This window comes from Chelonia mydas, chromosome 20, assembly GCF_015237465.2.
Source record: "Chelonia mydas isolate rCheMyd1 chromosome 20, rCheMyd1.pri.v2, whole genome shotgun sequence".
NCBI lineage: Eukaryota > Metazoa > Chordata > Testudines > Cheloniidae > Chelonia > Chelonia mydas.
Window position 1 is genome coordinate 18,152,015 of NC_051260.2, and position 22,776 is coordinate 18,174,790.

The 22,776-nt window shown below is 71.4% G+C and overlaps 1 protein-coding gene across 4 annotated transcripts in view; it reads left to right on the forward strand.

Moving 5' to 3' along the window:
• The first annotated feature begins 676 nt into the window (after positions 1 to 676).
• Positions 677 to 22,776, forward strand: part of COL5A3 (collagen type V alpha 3 chain) — a 50,011-nt gene continuing 27,911 nt past the window's right edge. The window contains exons 1-42 of one of the 4 annotated variants that reach the window (XM_037887702.2): positions 677 to 861; positions 2,866 to 2,988; positions 3,576 to 3,722; positions 4,806 to 4,934; positions 5,033 to 5,215; positions 5,621 to 5,668; positions 6,042 to 6,083; positions 6,211 to 6,273; positions 6,428 to 6,502; positions 6,787 to 6,870; positions 6,974 to 7,030; positions 7,355 to 7,408; positions 7,775 to 7,828; positions 8,747 to 8,800; positions 9,350 to 9,403; positions 9,545 to 9,598; positions 9,680 to 9,724; positions 10,026 to 10,079; positions 10,155 to 10,199; positions 10,397 to 10,450; positions 10,834 to 10,878; positions 11,122 to 11,175; positions 11,602 to 11,646; positions 11,925 to 11,978; positions 12,263 to 12,307; positions 13,049 to 13,102; positions 13,455 to 13,562; positions 13,642 to 13,695; positions 13,781 to 13,834; positions 14,587 to 14,631; positions 15,103 to 15,156; positions 15,599 to 15,643; positions 15,949 to 16,002; positions 16,817 to 16,870; positions 16,958 to 17,011; positions 17,228 to 17,335; positions 20,220 to 20,309; positions 20,400 to 20,453; positions 20,780 to 20,887; positions 21,139 to 21,246; positions 22,160 to 22,213; positions 22,493 to 22,546. In XM_037887702.2, coding sequence (XP_037743630.1) covers positions 2,932 to 2,988; positions 3,576 to 3,722; positions 4,806 to 4,934; positions 5,033 to 5,215; positions 5,621 to 5,668; positions 6,042 to 6,083; positions 6,211 to 6,273; positions 6,428 to 6,502; positions 6,787 to 6,870; positions 6,974 to 7,030; positions 7,355 to 7,408; positions 7,775 to 7,828; positions 8,747 to 8,800; positions 9,350 to 9,403; positions 9,545 to 9,598; positions 9,680 to 9,724; positions 10,026 to 10,079; positions 10,155 to 10,199; positions 10,397 to 10,450; positions 10,834 to 10,878; positions 11,122 to 11,175; positions 11,602 to 11,646; positions 11,925 to 11,978; positions 12,263 to 12,307; positions 13,049 to 13,102; positions 13,455 to 13,562; positions 13,642 to 13,695; positions 13,781 to 13,834; positions 14,587 to 14,631; positions 15,103 to 15,156; positions 15,599 to 15,643; positions 15,949 to 16,002; positions 16,817 to 16,870; positions 16,958 to 17,011; positions 17,228 to 17,335; positions 20,220 to 20,309; positions 20,400 to 20,453; positions 20,780 to 20,887; positions 21,139 to 21,246; positions 22,160 to 22,213; positions 22,493 to 22,546 — 2,748 coding nt within the window. In that variant the 5' untranslated portion in view covers positions 677 to 861; positions 2,866 to 2,931. The remainder of the gene's footprint in view (positions 862 to 2,865; positions 2,989 to 3,575; positions 3,723 to 4,805; positions 4,935 to 5,032; positions 5,216 to 5,620; positions 5,669 to 6,041; positions 6,084 to 6,210; positions 6,274 to 6,427; positions 6,503 to 6,786; positions 6,871 to 6,973; positions 7,031 to 7,354; positions 7,409 to 7,774; positions 7,829 to 8,746; positions 8,801 to 9,349; positions 9,404 to 9,544; positions 9,599 to 9,679; positions 9,725 to 10,025; positions 10,080 to 10,154; positions 10,200 to 10,396; positions 10,451 to 10,833; positions 10,879 to 11,121; positions 11,176 to 11,601; positions 11,647 to 11,924; positions 11,979 to 12,262; positions 12,308 to 13,048; positions 13,103 to 13,454; positions 13,563 to 13,641; positions 13,696 to 13,780; positions 13,835 to 14,586; positions 14,632 to 15,102; positions 15,157 to 15,598; positions 15,644 to 15,948; positions 16,003 to 16,816; positions 16,871 to 16,957; positions 17,012 to 17,227; positions 17,336 to 20,219; positions 20,310 to 20,399; positions 20,454 to 20,779; positions 20,888 to 21,138; positions 21,247 to 22,159; positions 22,214 to 22,492; positions 22,547 to 22,776) is intronic. The other 3 variants (XM_037887704.2, XM_037887705.2, XM_037887706.2) reach the window with 3 other exon arrangements.

The following is a 22,776-nucleotide window of genomic DNA, read 5'->3' on the forward strand; positions in this document are numbered from 1 at the left end:
CCCCCCCCCGAGCCGGGGAGAGAACCCAGGCGTCCGGGCTCCCAGCCCCCCCCTGCACTCTAACCACAGGGCCCCACTCCCCTCCCGGAGCCGGGGAGAGAACCCAGGCGTCCGGGCTCCCGGCCCCCCCCTGCACTCTAACCACAGGGCCCCACTCCCCTCCCGGAGCCGGGGAGAGAACCCAGGCGTCCGGGCTCCCGGCCTCCCCCGCACTCTAACCAAAGGGCCCCATCCCCCCCCGGAGCCGGGGAGAGAACCCAGGCGTCCGGGCTCCCAGCCCCCCCTGCATTCTAACCACAGGGCCCCACTCCCCTCCCGGAGCCGGGGAGAGAACCCAGGCGTCCGGGCTCCCGGCCCCCCCCTGCACTCTAACCACAGGGCCCCACTCCCCTCCCGGAGCCGGGGAGAGAACCCAGGTGTCCGGGCTCCCGGCCTCCCCCGCACTCTAACCAAAGGGCCCCATCCCCCCCCGGAGCCGGGGAGAGAACCCAGGCGTCCGGGCTCCCAGCCCCCCCTGCATTCTAACCACAGGGCCCCACTCCCCTCCCGGAGCCGGGGAGAGAACCCAGGCGTCCGGGCTCCCGGCCCCGCCCCTGCACTCTAACCACAGGGCCCCACTCCCCTCCCGGAGCCGGGGAGAGAACCCAGGCGTCCGGGCTCCTGGCCCGGCCCGGCCCGTGACGCTCAGGCCCCCGCAGGTGGCACCGCGTGGCACTGAGCGTGGAGGGCACCAGCGTGGCCCTGCTGGTGGATTGCGAGGAGCCCGTGACGCTGCCCCTGGAGCGTGGCCCGCGGCCCGTCGTCAGCACGGCAGGCGTCACCCTGCTGGGGGCCCGGCTGCTGGACAAGGAGGTTTTCCAGGTGGGGCTGCACCGGGGGAGCCGCGCTGGGGGGCGCGCGGCTCCAGGGGGGGCTGCACCGGGGGGGCCGCGCTGGGGGGTGCACGGCTCCAGGGGGGACTGCACCGGGGGGGCTGCGCTGGGAGGCGCGCGGCTCCAGGGGGGGCTGCACTGGGGGGGCCGCGCTGGGGGGCGCACGGCTCCAGGGGGGGCTGGGTGCTTTGCGCAGCCTGGCTGCTCCCAGCTGGGTTGGGGGCGAGTCAGGGGCAGGCTGGGGGGGCGGGGGGGTCATGGGGAGCCCCTGCCCTGCGGGCCGGCCCTTTGTCCTGGTGCCGGGGGACTGCGTGCTGTGGGTCAGGCCGGGCCTGCAGTGGTGGGAGCCTGGCGACCCCCTTGCTATGCCAGGTCCTGGCACCCTGCTCAGGGACACCCCCCCGGCTGTGTCTGCAGTCTGCCCCCCGGGGGGGCTGGAGCGGGGCAGGGCCCAGTTTGCCATTCTCCCCAGTGCAGGGGGGGGGATGGGCTTATCCAGGCCCCCCTGTGTGGGGTCAGGGCCTTGGAGCTGGGTGGGGCTGCACCCTGAGGAGCCGGGAGCTGCGGCAGCCGGGCCGAGAGCTGCCCCCAGGCCCTGCCACCCCCACATTCCTGCCGGCTGCGGCTGCCAGCGGCAAATGTCAGGGGCCACGGAGAAGGCCCCCATTGATGCCGGGGAGCCGGGCTGGGGGCGGCTGGGAACAAGGCCGGGCTTGTCCTGGAGTCGGGCCCCTGGGGGCTCCCCAGGGCAGGGCTGGAGAGGGGCTGGGCCGGGCCACAGCTCACGGCTCTGCCCCGGGGGCCACCCTCAGCCCTGCACCCCCCCCGGGGCCCACAGCACTGCCCCCAAGGGGCTGGCCGGGGCAGAGGCTGGGGGAGACAAAGGCAGGGCCTGGCCCTGGGTGGGGCCCCTCTTTTCTGGCAGCTGCAGCTGGACAGAGGGGCTGGGGAGCCGGGTGACCTGGGCTGACCCCGGGGGTCCCCCTCTGTCTAGTCCCAGATGCCCCGTGCTGGCCGGTGCGCGCTGGCCGCTGGCTGCGCCCGGCGGGTGAAGCCGATCTCCCTGGGAACATGGGGGCGGCCGGGCTGGGAGGAATGTTCCCAGGGCGCCCCCCATCCGCCTGCTGGGGGGGCCGGGCCCATCTGGTCCCATTTCCCACGCCCCCACCAGGAATGTGCGCGCAGCTCCCTGGTCCCGGCGGGGCTGCCCCAGGGCTGCGTCCAAGCCCCACAGGTGTACGGCGGCTCCATGGGGAGCTGAGCGGTGGAAGCCGGGAGGGGTTGGGGGGCTGCCCCCAGCCAGTGGGTCCCAGCGGGTCAGACGGGCCCCCGCAGGGCTGTATGTGTGAGGGGTGCGTCTCTCCCCAGGGCTGTGGGGCCCGTGGCCAGGAGCGAAGGGGTTGCGGGGGGAGGGGGCGGAGGGGGGGAGCGGGGGTCCCATTTGGCTCTGGGGGTGTCTGGGTACTTGGGGGTCTGAGGGGGCGTCGGCGGTGGTTCCACACACCTGTGCAGTTCTCCTCACAGATCCTCGCTTGGCAGGCCGTGCCCATCCCCCTGGCGTCCTGTCTTCCCCCTGTCCCCAGCAGCCCCCCCCCCCCCCCCCCCCCCCCCGCCAACGAGGCTCTAACGAGCCGACAGCGAGGCCCTGAGGGATGCGGCTCTTGGCTTGTGCCGGTGCCAGCAGCGCCCAGGCCCCGCGCCAGCCCCGTCACGCTGCGCGTTCGGAAACACCTGCCCGCTCCCCCGCCCCGCCTGGGCCGGATCCCAGCCAGCTCCTCGCAGCTGCGGCCGTGGGGCTGGCCCGGGCCCAGGAGGGGCCGGTGAGCTGGGCTGGGGGGGCAGGCCTCGGACATGGGTGCCAGCTGGAGGGGGGCAGGGGCCAGGCCCACGGAGCGCGCATGGGTGGCCATGCCTGGTGCACGTGGGGCCCCCCAGCGGGCTCACCCCACAGTGCCTCAGCCCCCCCTCAGCCCGTTTTGCCTCCCCCCGCCAGGGCGACATCCAGCAGCTGCTGATCTCCCCGGACCCACGGGCAGCCCTGCACTACTGCGAGACCTACATGCCCGGGTGCGACATGCCGCTGCCCTACGCCCTGCAGGGCCTGGACCCCGAGGAGGTAGGTGCCCCCTGCCTCCCCGCCCCGCTGAGCTGCTCGGCCCTGCTCCAGGAGGCCAGGTGCGCCCGCGGGTGCCAGGATATGCTCAGCTGGGCTTGGCACGGCCGGAGCCTGCGTCAGCGCCCGGGGAGTCTCGATCCGGGCTCGGGATGAGTCACGGCCGGGGCCTGGGAACGCGCCCCTGGGGCAGCCGACCCCACCCTGACAGAGCAGCCCTGCGTGTCTTGGGCAGCAGGGTCCTTCGCCCCACGCGGCTCGCGCCGCCGTGAGACGAGTCCTCTGCTGCCCGCTGCCCGGCTCGGCGTGGGAGCCCCCTGCCCGCAGCGCTCCCGAGCCGGGGAGAGGCCGGCCCTGCTGTCACGGCCTGACCAGGCCCCACGGCCGGCCCCCGCGAGCGCTCGGGCGTAGCCGGACGGGGACGGACGGTGCCAGAGCCTGGGAGCCCCCAGACGCCCGGGCCTCACCCCCCCCCCGCCAGCGCGGGGGTTGCCCACGCCAGCCAGGGGGGCGGTGTGCACCTACAGGTCTCTCACGCCCCTCTCTGTCTCTCCCCCGTTCTCCGGTCCGCCCCGTCCTGCCCCGCGCAGAGCGGGCCGGAGCCCCCGGCTGCCCCCGCCCGGAGCAAGGGCAGGAAGGGCAAAGGGAAGGGCAAACGCAGGGGCAAGGGCAAGAAGAAGAGGAACAAGGAGCTGGCGGAGCAGCGGGACACCGCGCCCACCGTGGGGCCGGGCCAGGTAGAGAGAGCGACTAACCCGCCACGGCCTGAGCCTAATCCTGCTGCCGGCTAACCCAGCTCTGCCCCCCGGGCCCCACACACGCCCCGGGCCCAGCGCAGCCCCGGGGGGACCCAGAGCCAGGCCGCGGGCTGGGGCGAGGGGGTGGGCGAGAGGAGAGAGCTCTGTCTGTGCGTCCGTCCATCCATCCCTCCCTCCACCCCCCTCCACTCCCCAGCACTTTACCCACCTGCCCGCCGCCCCCCCCGCTCCATCTCCCCCTCCGGCCCAGGCCCCTCCTGCTAGGCACCGCAGCCACCTCCAGCCCCAGACCCTGCTCGGGGACGATTCAGCCTCTGTGCCCCCTGGACCTGCACTCGGGCCGTGAGCCCCCGGCCAAGCCCTGGGCAGGGGGAGACTCAGCCAGCGGGTAACGTGGGGAGTCTGGGTAGCCAGGGGTCCTGGGACAGACCCACCCCTGTTCCCCCCTCCATCTCCGGCTTGCTCCTGGCTTCCCTAAAGACCGGCTGGGGATAGAGCCAGCCGGGCAGCCCAGCTCCCAGGCTGGGGGCGTGGGGCAGGGGAGCCGGGTGCTGGGGTGGAGAGCTGGGGGGCGGGGGCCGGGGGGCACTCTCTCCACACGCCTCGGACCCTTCTGGGCAGAGTAATGTCTGAGCTGCGCCCCCGGGGATGGGAGGGCTGAGGGCTGGGGCAGGGAACGAGCCCCCCTCCCCGGGCTGGGGCCAAGCCTGCAGCTGTCAGATGTGGCTCGGGGCAGGAGTGGAGCCATGAGTCACGCCTGGCTGGGAGGGCGGGGGGGCGGGGGCGATTCCCTCCCTGGCTCCGGGAGCCGTTGGCTGTTGCAGCCCCCGGCTGGATCCTGCGCCTGGCACCAAGCCCCACGGCACCTGGGAGGGTACAACGCTCCCCACAGCAGGAGGTGCCCCTGCCCCCCCAACTACCCCCTTGGCTGCCCCCCAGCTACCTCCCCTTGCCGCCCCCCTGCCAGTCCCTCTCGCCCGGTGGGCCATGCCCAGGGTGGGGCCATCCTGGCCACTCTCCTTTCTCCTCTAATGTCCTGTTTTCTCTCCACTGCCCTTTGAGGAGGCCCTGACCCACGCAGCTCCTACCCTGGAGGCGACCCCATCTGGGGAGGAGCACGTCACCCCACTGCCCGGGACCACCCCTGCCAGCACCGTGACCATCAGCCCGAACCTGCCTGAGGCCTACGAGGTACCAGGGCTGGGGAGGGGGCTGGAGGGATGCAGTGGGGCACACAGCTCTCACCCCTGGCAAACGCCAGTGACCCCGGCTTCCCCCCTCACCTGCAGGATCTGGGAGAGGAGCACGGGATCGGGGCGGACGGGGACCCCGGGGCCAACAGCACCGAGCTCCCCGACTACGCCCTGAGGGAGTATGAGGAGTACGACGACGGGGAGCCCCTGGGCCACGACGCCAGCCTGGAGCGCTACGGCCCTGCCGAGCGACGGGGAGCCCTGGGCCAGGCCGCCCGGGTACGAACGGGATGGGGCGCGGGCGGGAATGGGGGGACGGGAGGCCGGGGGGGACAGGGTGCTGGTGTAGACAGGGTGCCGGGGTGTGGGTGGGAATCGGGGGAAGGGGCACGGGTGGGAATCGGGGGACGGGGCGCCGGGGTGGACAGGGCGCCGGTGGGGACTAGGCACTGGGGGGACAAAGCGCCGGGGGGGTGGAGTGTCGGCCATCTGGGCTTCTCCTTGGGGCCTCCCGTAACCAGCCGCTAGCCTAGAGCTAGGCCTGCGGGAGGCAGGGGGGTGGCGCCCTCCCCCTGTGGGGCAGGCTTGGGAGACCGGGCAGTGGGGGGGGGTTTGCAGTGGCTGGGCGTGGGGGGCTGGGGCTGTTTGCCGCCTGTGTCACCCTGCCCCATGCGTCCCTTGCAGGAAGCCAGCCGGAAGGGGGAGAAGGGGGAGCCGGCCACCATCGAGCCCGTGAGTACCAGTGCAGCCCAGGGCAGAGCCGTCCTGGGGGGACCCTCCCCAGGGTCCCTCGTCCTGCAGCGGAGCCAGCCGGGCCAGGGGTGGGGTGGGACTGGCCCCTGGCCAGGTCGGGCTGTGGGGGGGGGCCCTGGCCAAAGGGAACCAGGCTGTGGGGGGCTCAGCCCGTCCCGTGAGGCCCCCAATGGGCCCCGTCCGGCTGACCGGCCCTGGGGAGCGAGCAGCAGGGCGGGGGGCACTGGGTGGGGGCTCGCCCAGCTCCGGGGACCATGGGTTCAATCCTGCCGGGCGCTGGGGCTGCGCGAGGGGCCGGATCCCCGGTCGGGGGGTTGGGATGCGCTGCCCTAACTGGTTCTTCTCCCCCTAGGGCCGGCGATTCGAAGGGCCGCCGGGAGCCCCGGGCCCAGCGGTAAGGACCCCGCGCTGCGGGGAGTGGGGACCGGGGGGAGCAGGGGCTGGCGGGCGGGGGGCGAGGCGGGAGCAGGGGGCCTCGCTGGGTCTCTGCAGTGGCTGAGGTTCCTCTGTGTCTCTGGCAGGGCGAGATGGGCCCCCCAGGGTCGGTGGGGCCGGCGGGGCTGCCGGGCGACCCCGGCGAGCAGGTAAGCAGCCGTGGCGCCGGGGGAGGGGGCCCTGTCTGAGGCTGCGGGGGGGCGGGGGGCTCAGGAATGGGCGGCATGCTCCCCGCCGCGGGGGCTGCGAGTCCCTGCCTGCACCGCCCGCTGATTGACGGGGGGCTCCTTCCCTCCCCCACAGGGCCCTGCGGGGCGGCCGGGGCTGCCGGGAGCCGACGGGGGCCGGGGGCCTCCGGGGACCATGATCATGCTGCCGGTAGGTGGGGGGGTCGCCGTGGGCTGCGCGGGGCAGGACGGGCCGGGGGGGTTGTGGGGCGCTGAGACTGGCTGGGGGGCTGGTGTCCATCGAGGGGGGCAGTCTGGTCCCCACTCTTCGGGTAGGGCTGGGGGGCTGGTGCCCAGGTGGGGGGGAGCGGGCCATTCCCCCCTCTCTCTGGGGGGGCTGGTGCGCAGGCGGGGGGCAGGGGGTTGGTGCCCCAGCGGGGGGCCCAGCCGCTCCCTGCCCTGTCTCTGACCCGGGCGCTGCCCGTCCCCCCCCAGTTCCAGTTCGGCGGCGACTCGCCCAAGGGCCCCACCGTGTCCTTCCAGGAGGTGCAGGCGCAGGCTGTCCTGCAGCAGGCCAAGGTAAGGCCAGGCCTTGCGCCCGCGCCGGGATCCGCACCCAGGCCCCCGCCCGCTCGCCGGGGCCCGCCTCTGCCCCCACCTCACCGGGCTCCTTCTCTTCCAGCTCGCCATGAAGGGACCCCCGGGCCCCATGGGCTTGACCGGCCGGCCGGGCCCCCTGGTGAGTGGTGGGGTTGGGGGGGCACCAGGGGAAGGGGGGGCAGCATGGGGTAGCGGGGGTGTCGTGGGGTTTATTTCCGGGATGTAAAGTGACCCCCAAGGGCTGGGTGGGCCGGCCTGGGAGGCAGGGAATGGGATGTGGGGAGGAGGCAGCTCGGGGGGCAGGGAATGGGATGTGGGGGGCCAGCGGGGGGGCTGAGCCAGGACGTAGCCTTTCCCCTGCCAGTGACTCTGACCTGGGGACCATCACCTCCTCCCCCTGCCCCCCCCGTTCCTTCCCCCGCCCCCCCCGCGCACTGTGGATTTTCTCCTTTGTTTTTTGTAGGGTCTCCCTGGGAATCCCGGCCTGAAAGGGGACTCGGGAGACATGGGGCCTCAGGTGAGCCGGGGGACCGCAGGGAGGCCAGGGGGCTCCCTGTGCCGTGGGGCGGGGGTGCTAAGCAGCGCATGGCCCCTGTGCCCAGCCGGCTGGGGGGACGAGGTTTGGGGCAGGTTTGGGTGGGGGGTGGTCAGTGCCGGGACCGGCTGGGAGGGGTGTGGGGAGCAGGCTGGGGGCCAGTGTGGGGCCCAGTGGGGTGCAGAGTCTGGATGGAGGGAGGTTAAGGGCCCAGCTCAGGGGGGAAGAGTGGGCCCCAGTGGGGGGGTTGGGGGGTGGGGCCTGATGAGGGGTGCAGGTGGCACAAGACCGGGGGGGGGCCCAGCTGGGGGTGTCCAGTGGAGCCGTCAGCCCTTCTTTCTCCCGCAGGGTCCGCGGGGGATGCAGGGCCCACCCGGCCCGCCGGGGAAAGGGGGCAAACGGGTGAGTGGGGGCACAGTCTGGGGGGTGCCCTGGGGGGCTGCCCCCCTCCCGCCCGGCCCGGGGCACCTGGCAATGCAGCACCCTCCCCGGGGCAGTAAAACGACAGAGTTCCTGCCCCGGCACCTCTGCTCCGTGCCCCTCACCCCCGGCCCACCCCGGGCACCCCCGTCCCCCTCCTCAGTGACCCCGTCCCTGCCCCCCGATCCCTGCCCTGGCCCAGCGAGGGCGGCCTGGCGGGTCCCCCACGGCCTGGTCACAGCTCAGAGCAGCGGGGCCGTGCTCCCACGCTGGGGTCCTGCCGAGACCCGGCCCTGGCCCTCTGGAGCAGGCTCTGCCCCGGCCACCCTGCTTCGCTTTGCCCCCTGGGGACCCCCGGGTCCCTGCCCAGCCCTCGGGCTCTGGGGGTAAACGTGTCGCCGACAAGGGAAGCCCACAGCCTTGCACCCCCCCCGGCTCCGAACAAGCACCAGGCTCCTGGGGCCTCTGTTCTGCCAGCCCTCCCCTAAGGATGGGGCCCCGGGGGCCCGTCCCTTCACTGGCATAGAGCCACGGCCCGGCTGGTTATTCACCAGGTCTGGTCGTGTCTGAGTTGGGCCCAGGGACCCCACTGGGGGCTTTGAACTGTCCTCAGGGGCCAGGTGACCTGCAGCCACGGTGCCACCCCCGGGGGGCCGCGTCAGGGGCTGAGCCCCGCACTGGGGGTCCGCAGCCCCCCCGGTCCCCCGAGAGCTCAGCCCAGCCGGTGCTTTGTTCCACGGGCTCTGGCGGCCCGGCCCCGAGTGGGCGTCAGTCCCTATCGACGTCCCAGACACCCCCCCCGAGAGCCTCCCAACGCCCCCACAGCCGGCCCCGAACCGGCCCCCTTTAGCCGGTCCAGCCTGCAGAGCGGGCCTCTCACACCCTTGACATGTTTTGCAGGGTCGCTCTGGGGCGGACGGTGCCCGGGGCCTCCCGGGGGACACCGGACCCAAGGTCTGTGGCTGGATTGAGGTCCCTGGCGGGGGGATTGGGGGGGGGGGCTGGGAGTCAGGACTCCTGGGTTCTATCTCCAGCTCCGGGAGGGGAGCAACTGGTGGATTGTGGGGGGTGGGGCCAGGAGCCCTGGTTCTGTTCCCAGCCTTGCCACAAACCCCCTTGCTGTGTGGCTGGTGAGTCTCTTCCCCTCTGGCGCCTCAGTTTCCCCAGCTCTGACATGAAAAGGCAACTCTGCGGCCCATGAAAAGGCAACTCTGCGGCCCCCGGGTCCTGCGCGGCCTCACTTCCGAGGGCTTTGCAGCTGGAGCTCGGTCTGGCAGGGGACGATGGGGCGGGGGGATGATGTAGGGGGGAGAAGGGGGAAGGGTGGGAAGGGGGCAAGCGGGGAGATAAGGGGCTGGCTGAGGGACCGTGGCGGGGAGCGGAGCCCTCTGGGGTGGGCAGGGGGTGTCTGTGGCCCCCCTCACACCCCGTGTGCTGGGCCCGGTCCCTGCCCCACTCCCAACTGGGCCTGCATGGCTAACGACCTCCCCCCCGCACCCGTAGGGCGACAGGGGCTTCGATGGGCTGCCGGGGCTGCCGGGCGAGAAGGGTCACAAGGTAAGTGTGAGCCCCCCGCCCGGCCCCACGGGGCAGCTGTGAACACGGGGCCCCGACCCCCCGTTCCTGGCCCCACGGGGCAGCTGTGAGCGCCCCCCTGCCTGGCCCCACAGGCCTCACCTCTCACTCTCTCTCCCGCAGGGGGACGTGGGGAAGCCAGGGCCAGCGGGCCCCCCAGGAGAGAACGGAGCCAAGGTAAGGGCCCCAGGCGGGAAGGGGGCACGGGCGCTGCCAGACCCAGCACGGCCCCCCTCAGCTCTGCTCTCTCTCTCCTAGGGCTCGGGCGGACCGGCAGGACCCAGGGGGCAGCCCGGGGAGCCCGTGAGTACCCCACACTGGCACCGGCGGGGGTGGGGGCAGGACTCCTGGGTTCGCTCCCTGGCTGTGGGAGGGGGTGGGCTCTGGTGGGGTTGAGCAGGGCGGGCTGGGAGCCAGGACTCCTGGGTTCTCTCTCTGGCTCTGGGAGGGGGTGGGGGCTAGTGGTTAGAGCAGGGGAAGCTGGGAGCCAGGACTCCTGGGTTCCCTCTCTGGCTGTGGGAGGGGAGTAGGCTCTGGAGGGGTCGAGCAGAGGGTGGGGGGCTGGTATTCTCAGGCAGTCTAACGTCTCTTTCTTCGGCCATAGGGCGTGCGCGGCTTGGTCGGCTCCCGTGGCCTCCCCGGCCCCCCAGGACAGCCGGTACGAGTCCTGTCAATGCGTCTTCCCCCCCCCGTGTTTGCTGCCCCCCACTGACGCTCTCCCCTCCCCCCGCAGGGCGTGAGCGGCATGGACGGCGTGCCTGGGCCCAAGGGCAACGTGGTGAGAGCGGGCGGGGCCGACCCTAGAGGTGCCGGGGGCTGTGGGATGTTGGGGGGGCTCTGGGCGGTAGAAGGGGCTGGGGGGTGGTTGTGGGGGGCCCCCCCAGCTGGACTTGAAGTGCCTTGCCCTGGCGGCTGGGCAGGGTGGGGGTGGGGGCGGCCTGTGCCCACGTCTCACGGATGCTGCTCTCTCCCCAGGGGATCCAGGGGGAGCCGGGCCCCCCCGGGCAGCAGGGAACCCCGGGACCCCAGGTATGTCCGTCGCCCGCACGGGGGCCAAATGTGGGCCAATGGGGCGAGGCCGGATTGCTCCCCCTGCCCCCCTTCGCTAATAGTGGGGGTGGTCGGCCAGTGCTTCCCACCCCCCCAGCCAGTCCCACTGGAGGTGTGGGCCAGAGATGGGGGCCTGGGGTCCAGTCGATGAGGCTGCAGGGGGCCTGGGGTCCAGGGTGGCGCGTGTGATGGGGGTGGGGTCAGGGGACGGGCTGGGGCGTGGGACTGAGGCAGGGGTGTGGGCTTGGGGGGTGGGGATGCTGGGGGGGGTAGGGGCCCGGGGTGTGGCGGGGGGGTCCGGGGTGTGTGCAGGGGGGGCCGTACACCGTCCTCCTGTGACCCATCTCTGTTCTCTCTGCCAGGGCCTGCCTGGCCCCCAGGGGCCTGTCGGGATGCCGGGGGAGAAGGTGAGTGTGGGTAGGGCATGGGGCTGCTCTGGAGCATATGTGGGGCCTCCTGGGACCCCCACTGCAGGGTTGGGGGCATGGAGCGATGGCTCAGTGGGGTGCCCGTTGCAGGGCCGGTGTGGGAGGCCAGGGCTGTCGGGGCCCCGGGGGGCTGTGTCCCACGGCCAGGCCCCACGGCGGCTGCGAGTGGGGGCGGCAGGATCTGAGGTAGGCGCCCCCGTGATGTGTCCTTTCTCCGCGCAGGGCCCGCTGGGGAAGCGGGGCATGCAGGGCGTGGCCGGCGCTGACGGGCCCCCCGTAAGTACTGGGGACGCCAGGCTCCGGAGGGCAGGGGTCGGCAGAGGGGCTGGGGGCTCAGACACAGGCGTGGGCTTTGCCTGGCACATTCCCCCCACCCCCCGGGAACAAACACACAGACAGACCACAGCATGTCCCGTCCACCCCCCCGGGCACACATGCATCCCCCCCTCTGGTATGTGTCCCCCCCTGGGAACACCCCCCCGGGGGCAAACACACAGGCGGACCACAGCATGTGCCCCCTCCCCCGGCACATCCCCCCGGGCACACGCCCCCCAGCACCCCCCATCCCCCTGGGCACCCCCCATCCCCTCCTCTTTTATCCCCTGCAGCCAGTGAGCTGGATAGCGGCCGGGGTGGGGCTGCTGGGGGCCCCGGAGCCCAGCCTGGCGCTAACCTGCCCATGTCTCTTGTGCTTCCTTGCAGGGTCACCCTGGCAGAGAGGGGCCGGCGGGGGAGAAAGGGCTCCAGGTACAGAGCCCCTGGGGCCTGGGCTGCCCCCCATCAGGGGCATGTGGGGAGCAGGCGAAGCAGCCGCACGCCCCAGGGCCACAGACCCATCCTGGCGGTGCCCTTGGGGGGCAGGGCCCATGGAGCCCATGAGGGGGTCGTGCAGGGCATGAGGGCTGTGGGGGGCTCATACCGGAGGTGGGGCCTGTGGGGAGGGTTCGTGGGGGGGGGTGTCGTTTCCGTGGGGGGTGGGGCCCATGGGGAGCAGAGCTGGGATGTCTGACGCTCTCTCTCCCTAGGGCCCAGCCGGCGCCGTGGGACCCGTTGGCTACCCAGGCCCACGCGGGGTCAAGGTGGGTCCTGCCCCCAGTGCTCAGCTGTGCCCCAGCGAAGGCCTCCCTTCCCCCACCCCGTCAGCCAGGCCAGCCCCACGGCAGGGTCAGAGCCCAGACAGGAGCTGCCCCCTGCCATGCCAGCGCCTCCGCGTGTGACTCTGGCAGCCCCCCGGGGCCTCTCCCCCCACGTGCCCCAGGGCCCCCAGCCCGATGCCAGCGGGGGGCACGGGGGGCGCTGGCTGCCTCCAGAGTGTTTGGGGCCCGGAGTCCTGCTCTGACCCCCTCCCCCCGTGTCTCTGCAGGGGGCCTTCGGAGCCAGGGGCCTGAAGGGAAGCAAAGGGGAGAAGGTAAGGACGGGGGGGGGGGCCGGTGGGGAACACACCAGCTGGGACCTGCCAGGTGACGTGTCCCACTGTGGGAATGGGGCCTGCAGGGGGGAATCATGCGCTGGGGCCAGGCTAGCAGGGGCTGCGGGTCGGGAGTGAGGGGCACCGGCAGGGCTGGGGGGGCAGGGCTGGGATAGCAGGGGGCTGCGGGTCGGGAGTGAGGGACACGGCAGAGTCGGGGGGGCAGGGCTGGGCTAGCAGGGGCTGCGGGTCGGGAGTGAGGGGCACCGGCAGGGCTGGGGGGAGCCCAGGGCTGGGATAGCAGGGGGCTGCGGGTCGGGAGTGAGGGGCACGGCAGAGTCGGGGGGGCAGGGCTGGGATAGCAGGGGCTGCGGGTCGGGAGTGAGGGGCACCGGCAGGGCTGGGGGGGCAGGGCTGGGATAGCAGGGGGCTGCAGGTCGGGAGTGAGGGACACGGCAGGGTTTGGGGGGCAGGGCCGGGCTAGCAGGGGGCTGCGGGTCGGGAGTGAGGGGCACCGGCAGAGTGGGGGGGCAGGGCGGGCTAGCAGGGGCTGCGGGTCGGGAGTGAGGGGCACCGGCAGGGTTGGGGGGGCAGGGCCGGGTTGGCAGGGGGCTGGGGGACCTTTGGGCATCCCCTATGTTGATCGTTCAGGGGGCCGAGCTCCCAGTTCACTACGAGAAGGGGACCCCCCCCCGGGTTTTGGGGTTGGCCCCACCCGGCCTGACCCACATCTCTGTCCAGGGAGAAGACGGATTCCCCGGCTTCAAGGGTGACATGGGCCACAAGGGTGACAGGGTGAGCGGGGCCCCTTCTGGGGGGGTTGGGGTGAGTGGGGCCCCTCCTGGGGGGGAACTGGGGGGGCTGACTGCACAAATCACGTAAATTGTTGGACACTGCCTGTCGGCTGGGCCTGGCAGAGCTGGGCAGTGGGGCAGGGACCCGGGAGAGGGGGTTGGGCTCTGGGTGTGGGGCAGGAGGAGGGAGGGGCAGGCGGGGCTCTGGCCGTGGGTCAGAAGGGGGAGGGGCGGGGCTTGGGGGGGCAGGAGGGGGGCTCCGGGCCAGGGGGTGAAGGGGGCGGCACAGGGGCAGTCCCCCCCCTAACGCTGCGGTATCCCTGTGCCGGGGGGCGTCTCTCTCTCCGTTGCAGGGCAACGCGGGGCTGCTGGGGCCGCGGGGGGAGGACGGCCCCGAGGGGCTGAAGGGCCAGCTGGGCCCCGTGGGGGAGGCGGGCGCCTCCGGCCCGGCGGGGGAGAAGGTGAGTGTGTCCCCGTCCCCCCGCCCCCGCGTCCGGCTGGGGCCCTGCCGCCTCTCAGCTCCGCTCTCTCTCGCTGCAGGGCAAGCTGGGCGTGCCAGGCCTGCCGGGCTACCCTGGGCGCCAGGGCCCCAAGGTAAGTGGGGGGCAGGAGGCTGGGACCTGGGAGGGGGGCCCAGGCCCCCTGGCTTCGCCCCCCTAACCCGTGCTCTCTCCCGCAGGGCTCTGCCGGCTTCCCGGGCCCCCTGGGGCTCGCAGGGGAGAAAGGAAAGCGGGTGAGTGAGCCGGGCCCCTGCGCCCAGCGCGGCCCCTGCCCCACGCGCCCCTGGCAGGCGGGCAGCAGCAGCTGGGGACACTGAGGCCAGAGGCCCAAGGCCACGCCGGGAGCGGGCGGCAGGGCCAGGGGCGGAAGCCTGGAGCCCTGAGTCCCCGCCCCGTGGGCCCTACGCTCGGCCAGCCTCCCTGGCCCTCCCAGCCGGGCGCCCACGGCCTGGGTGTGTGCGTGCCCCCCTCGGGTCCGGGTCCCTGGCCGGCGGGCGCTGGGAGAGACGCGTCGCGTGTGCTGTGTCCTGGCGCCGTCACCCGCGTGTCAGCCGGGGCGTGTCACGGACCCACGGGATGGAACAGCCTCGGGGAGGCCCCGTCCCTGAGCCAGGCCCCCGGGTGCCCCGCTCCCTCGGGGGGAAACCCACATCCCTTCGGCCCGAGCTCTGGGCCTGCAACCCTCTGCGACCTCCGGGCAGCGCGGTCCAGGGAGACTCGTCCAGGGACTGACGCCCCTCGCCCAGCGTGCCAGGCACCACCCTGTGAGCCAGCAGCCCTGTGCCAGCCGCACCAGGGAAACTGAGGCACGCGCTGGCTTGATCTATATATTACTAGAGTCTCATAGGTGATCGCAGGGGGGCAGCCGGCCCTTCCGCATGTGCAGGGCCGGCATGCGTGGGGCACGTGGCGTGTGTGCCCGTGGGGCAGGGCAGCACCACGCGCAGTATTTCGCCCACGCTACCGTTTTGTTCTCCCCTCGCAGGGCAAGGCTGGCCAGGCTGGGCAGGCGGGACAGCGTGGACCTCCGGTGAGTGGCCCCAGACACCCCCGGCCCCCCACAGCGCCTGGGGGGACAGGCCAAGGAGCCGGCTCTGTCCCCCAGTGACAGCCCCCATGTTCCCCAGCTACCAGCCCTGACTCCTCCCATACTCTAGTGACCGGCCCCGGCTGGGCCCCAGAGCCCCTCCCCAGTGACCGGCCCCGGCTGGGCCCCAGAGCTCCCCCCACCCCCACAGTGACCGGCCCCGGCTGGGCCCCAGAGCCCCCCCTGCAGTGACCGGCCCTGGCTGGGCCCCAGAGCTCCCCCCACCCCCACAGTGACCAGCCCCAGCTGGGCCCCAGAGCTCCCCCCCCTCACAGTGACTGGCCCCGGCTGGGCCCCAGAGCCCCCCCAGCCAGCGCTGAGCAGGCCCCGGTGCCCCCCATCCGCCAGGTCCTGGTCTCGGGCAGCCCGCCCCACCTTGCACCCGCTCATCCTGCTCTCCCTCTCTCTGCCCAGGGCCTGCCAGGGGAGCGAGGCCAGACGGGGCCGACAGGGAAGCCGGGACCGAAGGTAGCTCAGGATCTGGCTGCGCTCCGTCCGTCCGTCCATGTCCACCCTCCGGGTATTACCCAGACCCCCCTTGCCCAATGCCCCCCCCCACCGTGGGTACAGCATCCTGGCCCCACTCCATGGGGCGCTGGGGACCGAGCCCAGTTCCCTGCCATCCCCCCATTGACCTCTGCCCCCCATACCCAGTGCCCTCCCTCTGCCCAGTGCCTCCACAGTGCCCGGTGGCCCCCAGTGCCCCCCATCTTCCTCACCTGGCACCCCTGCCAGGCATCCCGCCCCCTGGTCCACCCCCCCCACAGGCCCTGCCTCGCCCCCGTCCCCTCGACTCACCCCGACCCGGCGCCCATCCCTGCTGCCCGCGCCCCGGCTGGCGCGTGCCCTGGCGCAGGGTCCCCGTCCCCGAGCGGGGCTGGCCGCCCTCAGCCTGATTCTCTGTCCCCAGGGCGACGCCAGCCATGACGGGGCCCCCGGAGCCGTGGGGGAGAAGGTGAGTCTGAACAGGGACCCCACGGGCTGGCCAGTGTCTGTGGGCGTGGGGGATCCCCCACCGACCCCCTGCCCTGGGGCAGGACAGCCACCCAGGGGGAGCAGGGCCTCTGTGGGGCTCGGGGGAAGGGGGGTACAGGGGTCCTGGGGGGCTAAGGGGAGGGGGAGGAGTACAGGGGTCCTGGAGGGGTGGGGGAGGGGAATACAGGGGCTCTGGAGGGCTGTGGGAGAGGGTGGGGGAGGGGAATTGAGGGGGGTCTGGGTGCTGTCCCCCTTGTGCTCACAGCTGTTCTCCTGCTCTCCCAGGGCCCCCAGGGGCCGCAGGGCCCCAACGGTTTCCGAGGCCCGAAGGGTCCACCTGTAAGTACAACTCCCCCCTCCCCACCGGTGCAGGGGGCTCAGCGCCCCTGGGGTGCCTGGGCTGGGATCCCCCCTCCCCGCTGCTGGCTACGGGGGCCTCTTACAGAGGAATGAACCCTCCTGGGGGTCCCTCCTGCAGGGCTGGGGTTCAGGGAGGGCCATTATGGGAGGAGCTGTGGAGCGAGTGGGGTGGCCCTGGGCCGGGGGATGGGATCTGGCCGGTTGGTGTGTGGGGCAGCCTTGCGGGGAGGCGTGTGGGGCAGCCCTGGGGCGGAATCTGGGCAGTTGGTGCATGGGGTAGCCCTGGGGGGAGGCGTGTGGGGTGGCCCTGGGGGGAATCCAGCCAGTTAGTGCATGGGGCTGCCCTGGGGGGGAGGTGTGTGGGGCGGCCCTGGGTGGGATCCGGCCGGTTGGTGCGTGGGGCAGCCCTGGGGGGAGGCGTGTGGGGCAGCCCTGGGGGGATCTGGCCGGTTGGTGCGTGGGGCGGCCCTGGGGGGGAGGTGTGTGGGGCGGCCCTGGGCGGGATCCAGCAGGTTGGTGCGTGGGGCAGCCCTTGGGGGATCCGGCCGGTTGGTGCGTGGGGCGGCCCTGCGGGGAGGCGTGTGGGGCAGCAGTGGGGGGATCTGGCCGGTTGGTGCATGGGGCGGCCCTGGGGGGAGGTGTGTGTGGCAGCAGTGGGGGGATCTGGCCGGTTGGTGCGTGGGGCAGCCCTGCGGGGAGGCGTCTGGGGCGGCCCTGGGGGGAGGCGTCTGGGGCGGCCCTGGGGGGGTCCGGCCGGTTGGCGCTCGCAGCCCCTGACTCTGCGCCTTGGCAGGGCCCAGCCGGGAAGGACGGGTTGCCCGGACACCCAGGACAGCGCGGGGAGCCGGTGAGTGGCCCCCCCATACCCCTGTCGCCGCCCCAGTGGGGCCCGGCTGCTGGGGCTGCCCAACGCTCACCCCCCGTCTCTCCGCAGGGATACCACGGCAAGACCGGCCCCCCTGGCCCCACGGGAGTGGTGGGACCCCAGGTGAGTGAGCCCCGCGTCCCCCGGCCCCATGCCTGCCCTGGCCCCGTGCCCTCGGGAGCCTGGGCCCATCTCCCTGTCAATGGCCTGTGATGGCCCCCCCCCCCACCGGCTGCTGTGGGGGTGGGGCTGCCCCTTCTCTTGCAGGGCCCAGCAAGCCCCCCATTGGATCCAGACCACCCTGCCCCACCTCACTGGTTCCCCTTCTCTGCCCCTCAGGGTAACTCGGGCGAGACGGGCCCCATTGGAGAGCGGGGGCATCCGGGCTCCCCTGGCCCCCCTGGGGAGCAGGGGCTACCAGGGGCTGCCGGCCGGGAAGGGGCTAAGGTAAGTGCCATGCTGGGGGCCGTGGATTCATGCATGGAGCGGGGGGGGTGCTCACGTGCCCCCCAGTTCCTGCATGGGCAGCACTGCAAGCAGGCCTGACCAGGGGCTGGGAGCCCGGACACCTGGGTTCTCTGGGAGGGGAGTGGGTGGGTCCGGTGCTCCGGAACGGCTCTGTATGAAGCCAGCCAGGTCTGGGGTGGCGCGACTCCCCTCAGGGCACCTGTCACCAGGGCAAGGAGCCTCCTCCGTGACAGCCGTTCCGGTCTGACCTCGGCCCGGCCAGCAGCCTGTTCGCACCTCACACTTCCCTTGGCGGGTGCAGCGGGACGGGACCCCTGGGGCAGCCAGAGGGCCCTGCCCCCCCACTCCGCAGTCAGCCGTGACTCTCAGCCAGTCGACGGGAACAGGATCAGTGACTTTAGGGGGGACCCCGGGCCAGATGCCTCCGAGACTGCCCAGCTTCCAGCGACCCGACCCCCTGACACACCTGTTGTTCCTCCTCCTGGTCTTTGTCTCACTTCCCTGGGGCAAAGTGTCCTCTGGTCGCATCCCCCCTCCTGGGTCTCAGGGTACGAAGGGCACCATCCATCGCACATGTGCTGGCAGCTGGAGCCGCCTCACCTGCTCCCGAGGGTCTCAGCAAAAGTCAAACACCCAGTTCCCACCACCTGGGCCTTGGTGCAATACACAGGGAAACTGAGGCACCCAGTATTCATGCGAAACACTAAGACTCACATAGTCTTGTGCACAACACAATAAGGAGGAAAAATCCACTTTGTCACCGTGTGGTCTAGTGGTTAGAGGCGGTGGGGTGGGGAGCCCGGACTCCTGGGTCCTACCCTTAGCTCTGCCCGGGCTGGCTGCATGCCTGGGGCAGAGATTAATAAGGTTTAAGGCCAGGAGGACCCACTGTGATCATCCCGTCCAGCCTGCTGCTAGGACACCCCCAATTAGTGCCTGTCCGCGCTGGAGAAGGTCTCAGAGCCCCCAACCCTTGTCGATGCAGAGGGGCCGTGTGACAAAGTGGGGTTTATTCATCTTGGGGACCCCTCAACAAGGCAATTCATACTGGTGGTGGATTTCGCTCCCTGCTGTCCCGGGGGTGGCCCCTTGGGGCCCCCGTTTTCAGCAGGGTGGGTGTGGTGCAGCAGGGAGCGGGGCGGACTGACCTGGGGATGTCGCAAGGGAGTTTTACTGGGACTGTCGGCACTGGGATGGGATAGCGGGGGGGCTTCACTGGAGGGACGATACCTGAGCCTGTCACCTGAGCCAGGAGGGGGCTGGGGCCGGGTGACACCTTCTGCCCGGGAAGCTGGACAAAGGCTGGAGGAGGGGCCGGGGGAGTCGGCTGGATGGGGTTTGGAGCTGGCTGGGGAAATGGAGGGAGGCTCAGATGCGGGCTCTGGCCTCCCTGCCCCCCAAGACGGACCTGACTAAGGGGTCCTGTTCTCTGCACCTACAAGCTCTGTGTTAGACCATGTTCCTGTCACCTAATAAACCTTCTGTTTTACTGGCTGGCTGAGAGTCCCGTCTGACTGCGGAGTTGGGGGGCAGGACCCTCTGGCTCCCCCAGGACCCCTGCCTGGGTGGACTCGCTGTGGGAAGCGCACGGAGGGGCAGAGGAGGCTGAATGCTCCGAGGATCAGACCCAGGAAGGTGGAAGCCGGGTGAGCTGTGTGTCCTGCAGACAGGCTGCTCCCAGAGAGGAGACTGCCCCAGAGTCCTGCCTGGCTTCATGGGGAGCAGTTCCAGAGCATCGCCCGGGGACTCTGACAGTGGGGTTCCCCGAGGAGATCCTTACAGACCAGGGCTCCAATTTCATGTCAACTCTGCTCCGGTGCTTGTGGGAGAAGTGTGGGATCCAGCACACACCAAGTTGTCCCGGAGTCCCCGGGCGATGCTCTGGAACTGCTCCCCATGAAGCCAGGCAGGACTCTGGGGCAGTCGCCTTTCTGTGAGCAGCCTGTCTGCAGGACACACAGCTCACACGGCTTCCACCTTCCTGGGTCTGACCTCGGAGCATTCAGCCTCCTCTGCCCCTCCGTGCGCTTCCCCCAGCGAGTCCGCCCAGGCGGGGTCGTGGGGAAGCCAGAGGGTCCTGCCCCCCAACTCCGCAGTCAGACGGGACTCTCAGCCAGCCAGTAAAACAGAAGGTTTATTAGACGACAGGAACACGACCTAACACAGAGCTTGTCATTCCAGACATCAGTGACTTTCAGCGAAGTCCATCTTGGGAGTCCTGGGCCAGGCACCCTGGATTCCCCCCTTCCAGTCCCCCCATGCAAACCCCCAGCTCCCCACCACCCCACCTCCACCACCCCCCTTGATGCTCCTCCTCCTTCTCTTTGTCTCGCCTCCCAGGCCAAAGGTGTCACGTGGTCGTACCCCCCTCCTGGGTCTCAGGTCACACAGGTGCAAAGAGCTGGGCAGCCTCACCTGCCCGGAGGGCCTCAGCAAAATCACACCTCCAGTTCCTCCCACCTCAGTGCAGCACACAGGGAAACTGAGGTACACAGAGTACAGTATTAGTGGAGGACAGTAAGACTCACCTGCAACGTAACAAGATGAATAAAACCCCACTTCCTCACCGGCTGGACACGCTGGGCCTGGGGTCAGCTGCTCAGGGTCCCCTGGCAAACACTGGCACCTTCTTCCCGCTCTGCAGGTGCCCAGCACCAGCCCCTGGGGCCCCTCGCTGCTCCCTGTGCGGACCGAGGGCTCAGCCGCCCCAGCCAGCTCTGCCCCCGCCCCGGGGCGTGGGGAATGGGGGGCTGTGCCCGGCTGCAGGCCCTGCCCCCTTGGCTCTGGTAGGGTGAGGGGCGTCTGCCTGCGGTGGGGGCGTGGGAGGGGTCCCCCCTCACTGCTAACCGTCTCTGTCCCCTAGGGTGACCCTGGCCCGGCCGGCCTGCCTGGGAAGAACGGCCCCCCGGGAATCCCTGGCTTTCCCGGCGCCAGGGCCGCGCCCGGCGAGACGGTGAGTGCTGCGTGAGCGGGGGGCTGTGAGGGCTGGTGCTGGGGTGGGGCACCCGCAGGGTGTAATGTTCCTGTCTTGTCTCCTCCCCAGGGGCCCGCCGGCCTGAAGGGCAGGGAAGGGCCTCCTGGGCCCCCGGGCCCCACAGTGAGTAGCTGGCCCCATGGCCCCATCCCCTCTCCTGGGGGAGCCCAGAGCTGGGGTGGGGGCCCACAGGGGACTTCTGGGGGGGAGGGAAAGGGGTTTGGGGATTCTTGGGGGCCTTTGGGAGGCTTGCGGGGTTGGGGGAATGGGGTTCTGGGGGGCTGTCTGTGGGAGGGTCAATGGGGGACTTGGGGGGCTGTCAGAGGGGGTGCGGTGTGGTGGGCTCTGAGGGCTCTCAGGGCAGGGTCTCAGTGGTGTTTGGTAGGGGGGGTCTTCCATGGGGGAACTGGGGGCACGGCACCCCCCAACCAATGTGCAATTCTCCCCAGGGCTCCCCCGGTGAGCGAGGCCCCTCGGGGGCAGCTGGAGGCATCGGGCTGCCAGGCCATGGGGGGGAGCAGGGCCCCCCCGGCCCTGCTGGGGAGAAGGGTGCCCCGGTAAGTGCTGGCTGCTCCTGTTGGGGTCACTCTTGGACGTGGGGCTCTTGAAGGGGGGCAGTGTGAGTCCAGTGGGGGGCTGCACCTTTCTGGGGGGTCAGTCTCTGCCCCGGGGGGGGTGAGGACCCTGGGGGAAGGGGCTTGGTCTGTGCCCCATGGGGTGTGGGGGACCCTGGGGGGAGGGGGTTGGTCTATGCCCCGTGTGGCCCCTACTGACCCTGCTTTTGGTTGCTCCCTTTTCTGCCCCACAGGGCGAGAGGGGCCCAATAGGCCCTGCCGGGCATGATGGGATCCAGGGGCCCGGGGGCCTGCCAGGCCCAGCTGGACCCCCGGGCCCTGCGGGCGAGGATGGCGACAAGGTAGGTGGGATGGAGCATCGCGCCGAGCTGGGGTCTCCAGCGACGGTTCCCCCGGCGATGGGGGGTTCCCTGGGGATGGTTCCCGCGGCGATGGCTGGTTTGTGGGGGATGGTTCCCCAAGGGACGGCGGTTTCATTGGGGACGGTTCCCCTGGCGCGGGGTCCTCAGAAGGTCTCATCGAGGTCTCTTTGTGTCACGGGGTCCCCGGGCGATGCTCTGGAGCTGCTCCCCACGAAGCCAGGCAGGACTCTGGGGCAGTCTCCTCTCGGGGAGCAGCCTGTCTGCAGGACACACAGCTCACCCGGCTCCACCTTCCTGGGTCTGACCTCGAAGCATTCAGCCTCCTCTGCCCCTCCGTGCGCTTCCCACAGCCAGTCCGCCCAGGCGGGGTCCTGGGGAAGCCAGAGGGTCCTGCCCCCCAACTCCGCAGTCAGACGGGACTCTCAGCCAGCCAGGAAAACAGAAGGTTTATTAGACCACAGGGACATGGTCTAACACAGAGCTTGTAGGTTCAGAGAACAGGACCCCTCAGCTGGGTCCATTTTGGGGGGCAGTGAGCCAGACAACCACGTCTCCCTTCACTCCATGTCCCAGCCAGCCCCAAACTGAAACTCTCCCCAGCCCCCAGCCCCCTCTGGGCTTTGTCCCTTTCCCGGGCCAGGAGGTCACCGGATTCCTTTGTTCTCCAACCCTTTAGCTCTCACCTTGCAGGGGGGAAGGGCCCAGGCCATCAGTTGCCAGGAGACAGGGTGTCGGCCATTTATGTACCCTGGCCCTTTGCTCTGCAACAGTTACACCCCCTTATCCCACCACCTAGAGACTTAAGAAATGCATAGGGGAAACTGAGGCACCCCTACAGTATTCAGAGGAAACATTAAGAACAGTCCCACTTCGTCATACTTTGCCTTTGCAGGGCGAGCTGGGGGGCTCCGGACAGAAAGGGAGCAAGGGGGACAAGGGCGAGGCGGTAAGTACCGGGGGCAGCACTGGGGGTCGCTGTAGGGCCCTGACTGGGCCCCGCAGCCAGGCTCCTCACACCCAGTTCCGGCCCGGCATGAGCCAGGGGTGTGGGGTGGTGCGGGGGGGTCTGAGGAGGAGGCAGGTGGAGACAGGGGAGGGGTGTAGTGGAGGGCTCGGAAGGGGCTGGAGATGCTGGTGGGATGAACAGTGGGGCAGGTAGGGGGGCAGGGGCCTGGCTTAGGGGCTGCTTTTGCCCCAGCTCTAACTTTGCACTTCCCCCACCCAGGGCCCACCGGGACCAACTGGTATCCAGGGACCCATCGGGCACCCTGGCTCCGCGGTGAGTATCTAGGGAGCACGCAGCTGGCCCCTGGGGCCCTCGGCCCAGTCACCCCTCAGCACCCCTGCTCCCCTCTGACCGCCCAGCCCCACCAGGGAGTCACGCAGCCCCGCCCTCCGTGCCCCACTAGTGCCCGGGGCTGCGTTTGACACTCCCGGGAGACCCCTCCTGCCCCAGTGTCCATTGCGGGCACTGTGCCTGGCCCTTCACTGCTGCTGTGTGACCCCCCC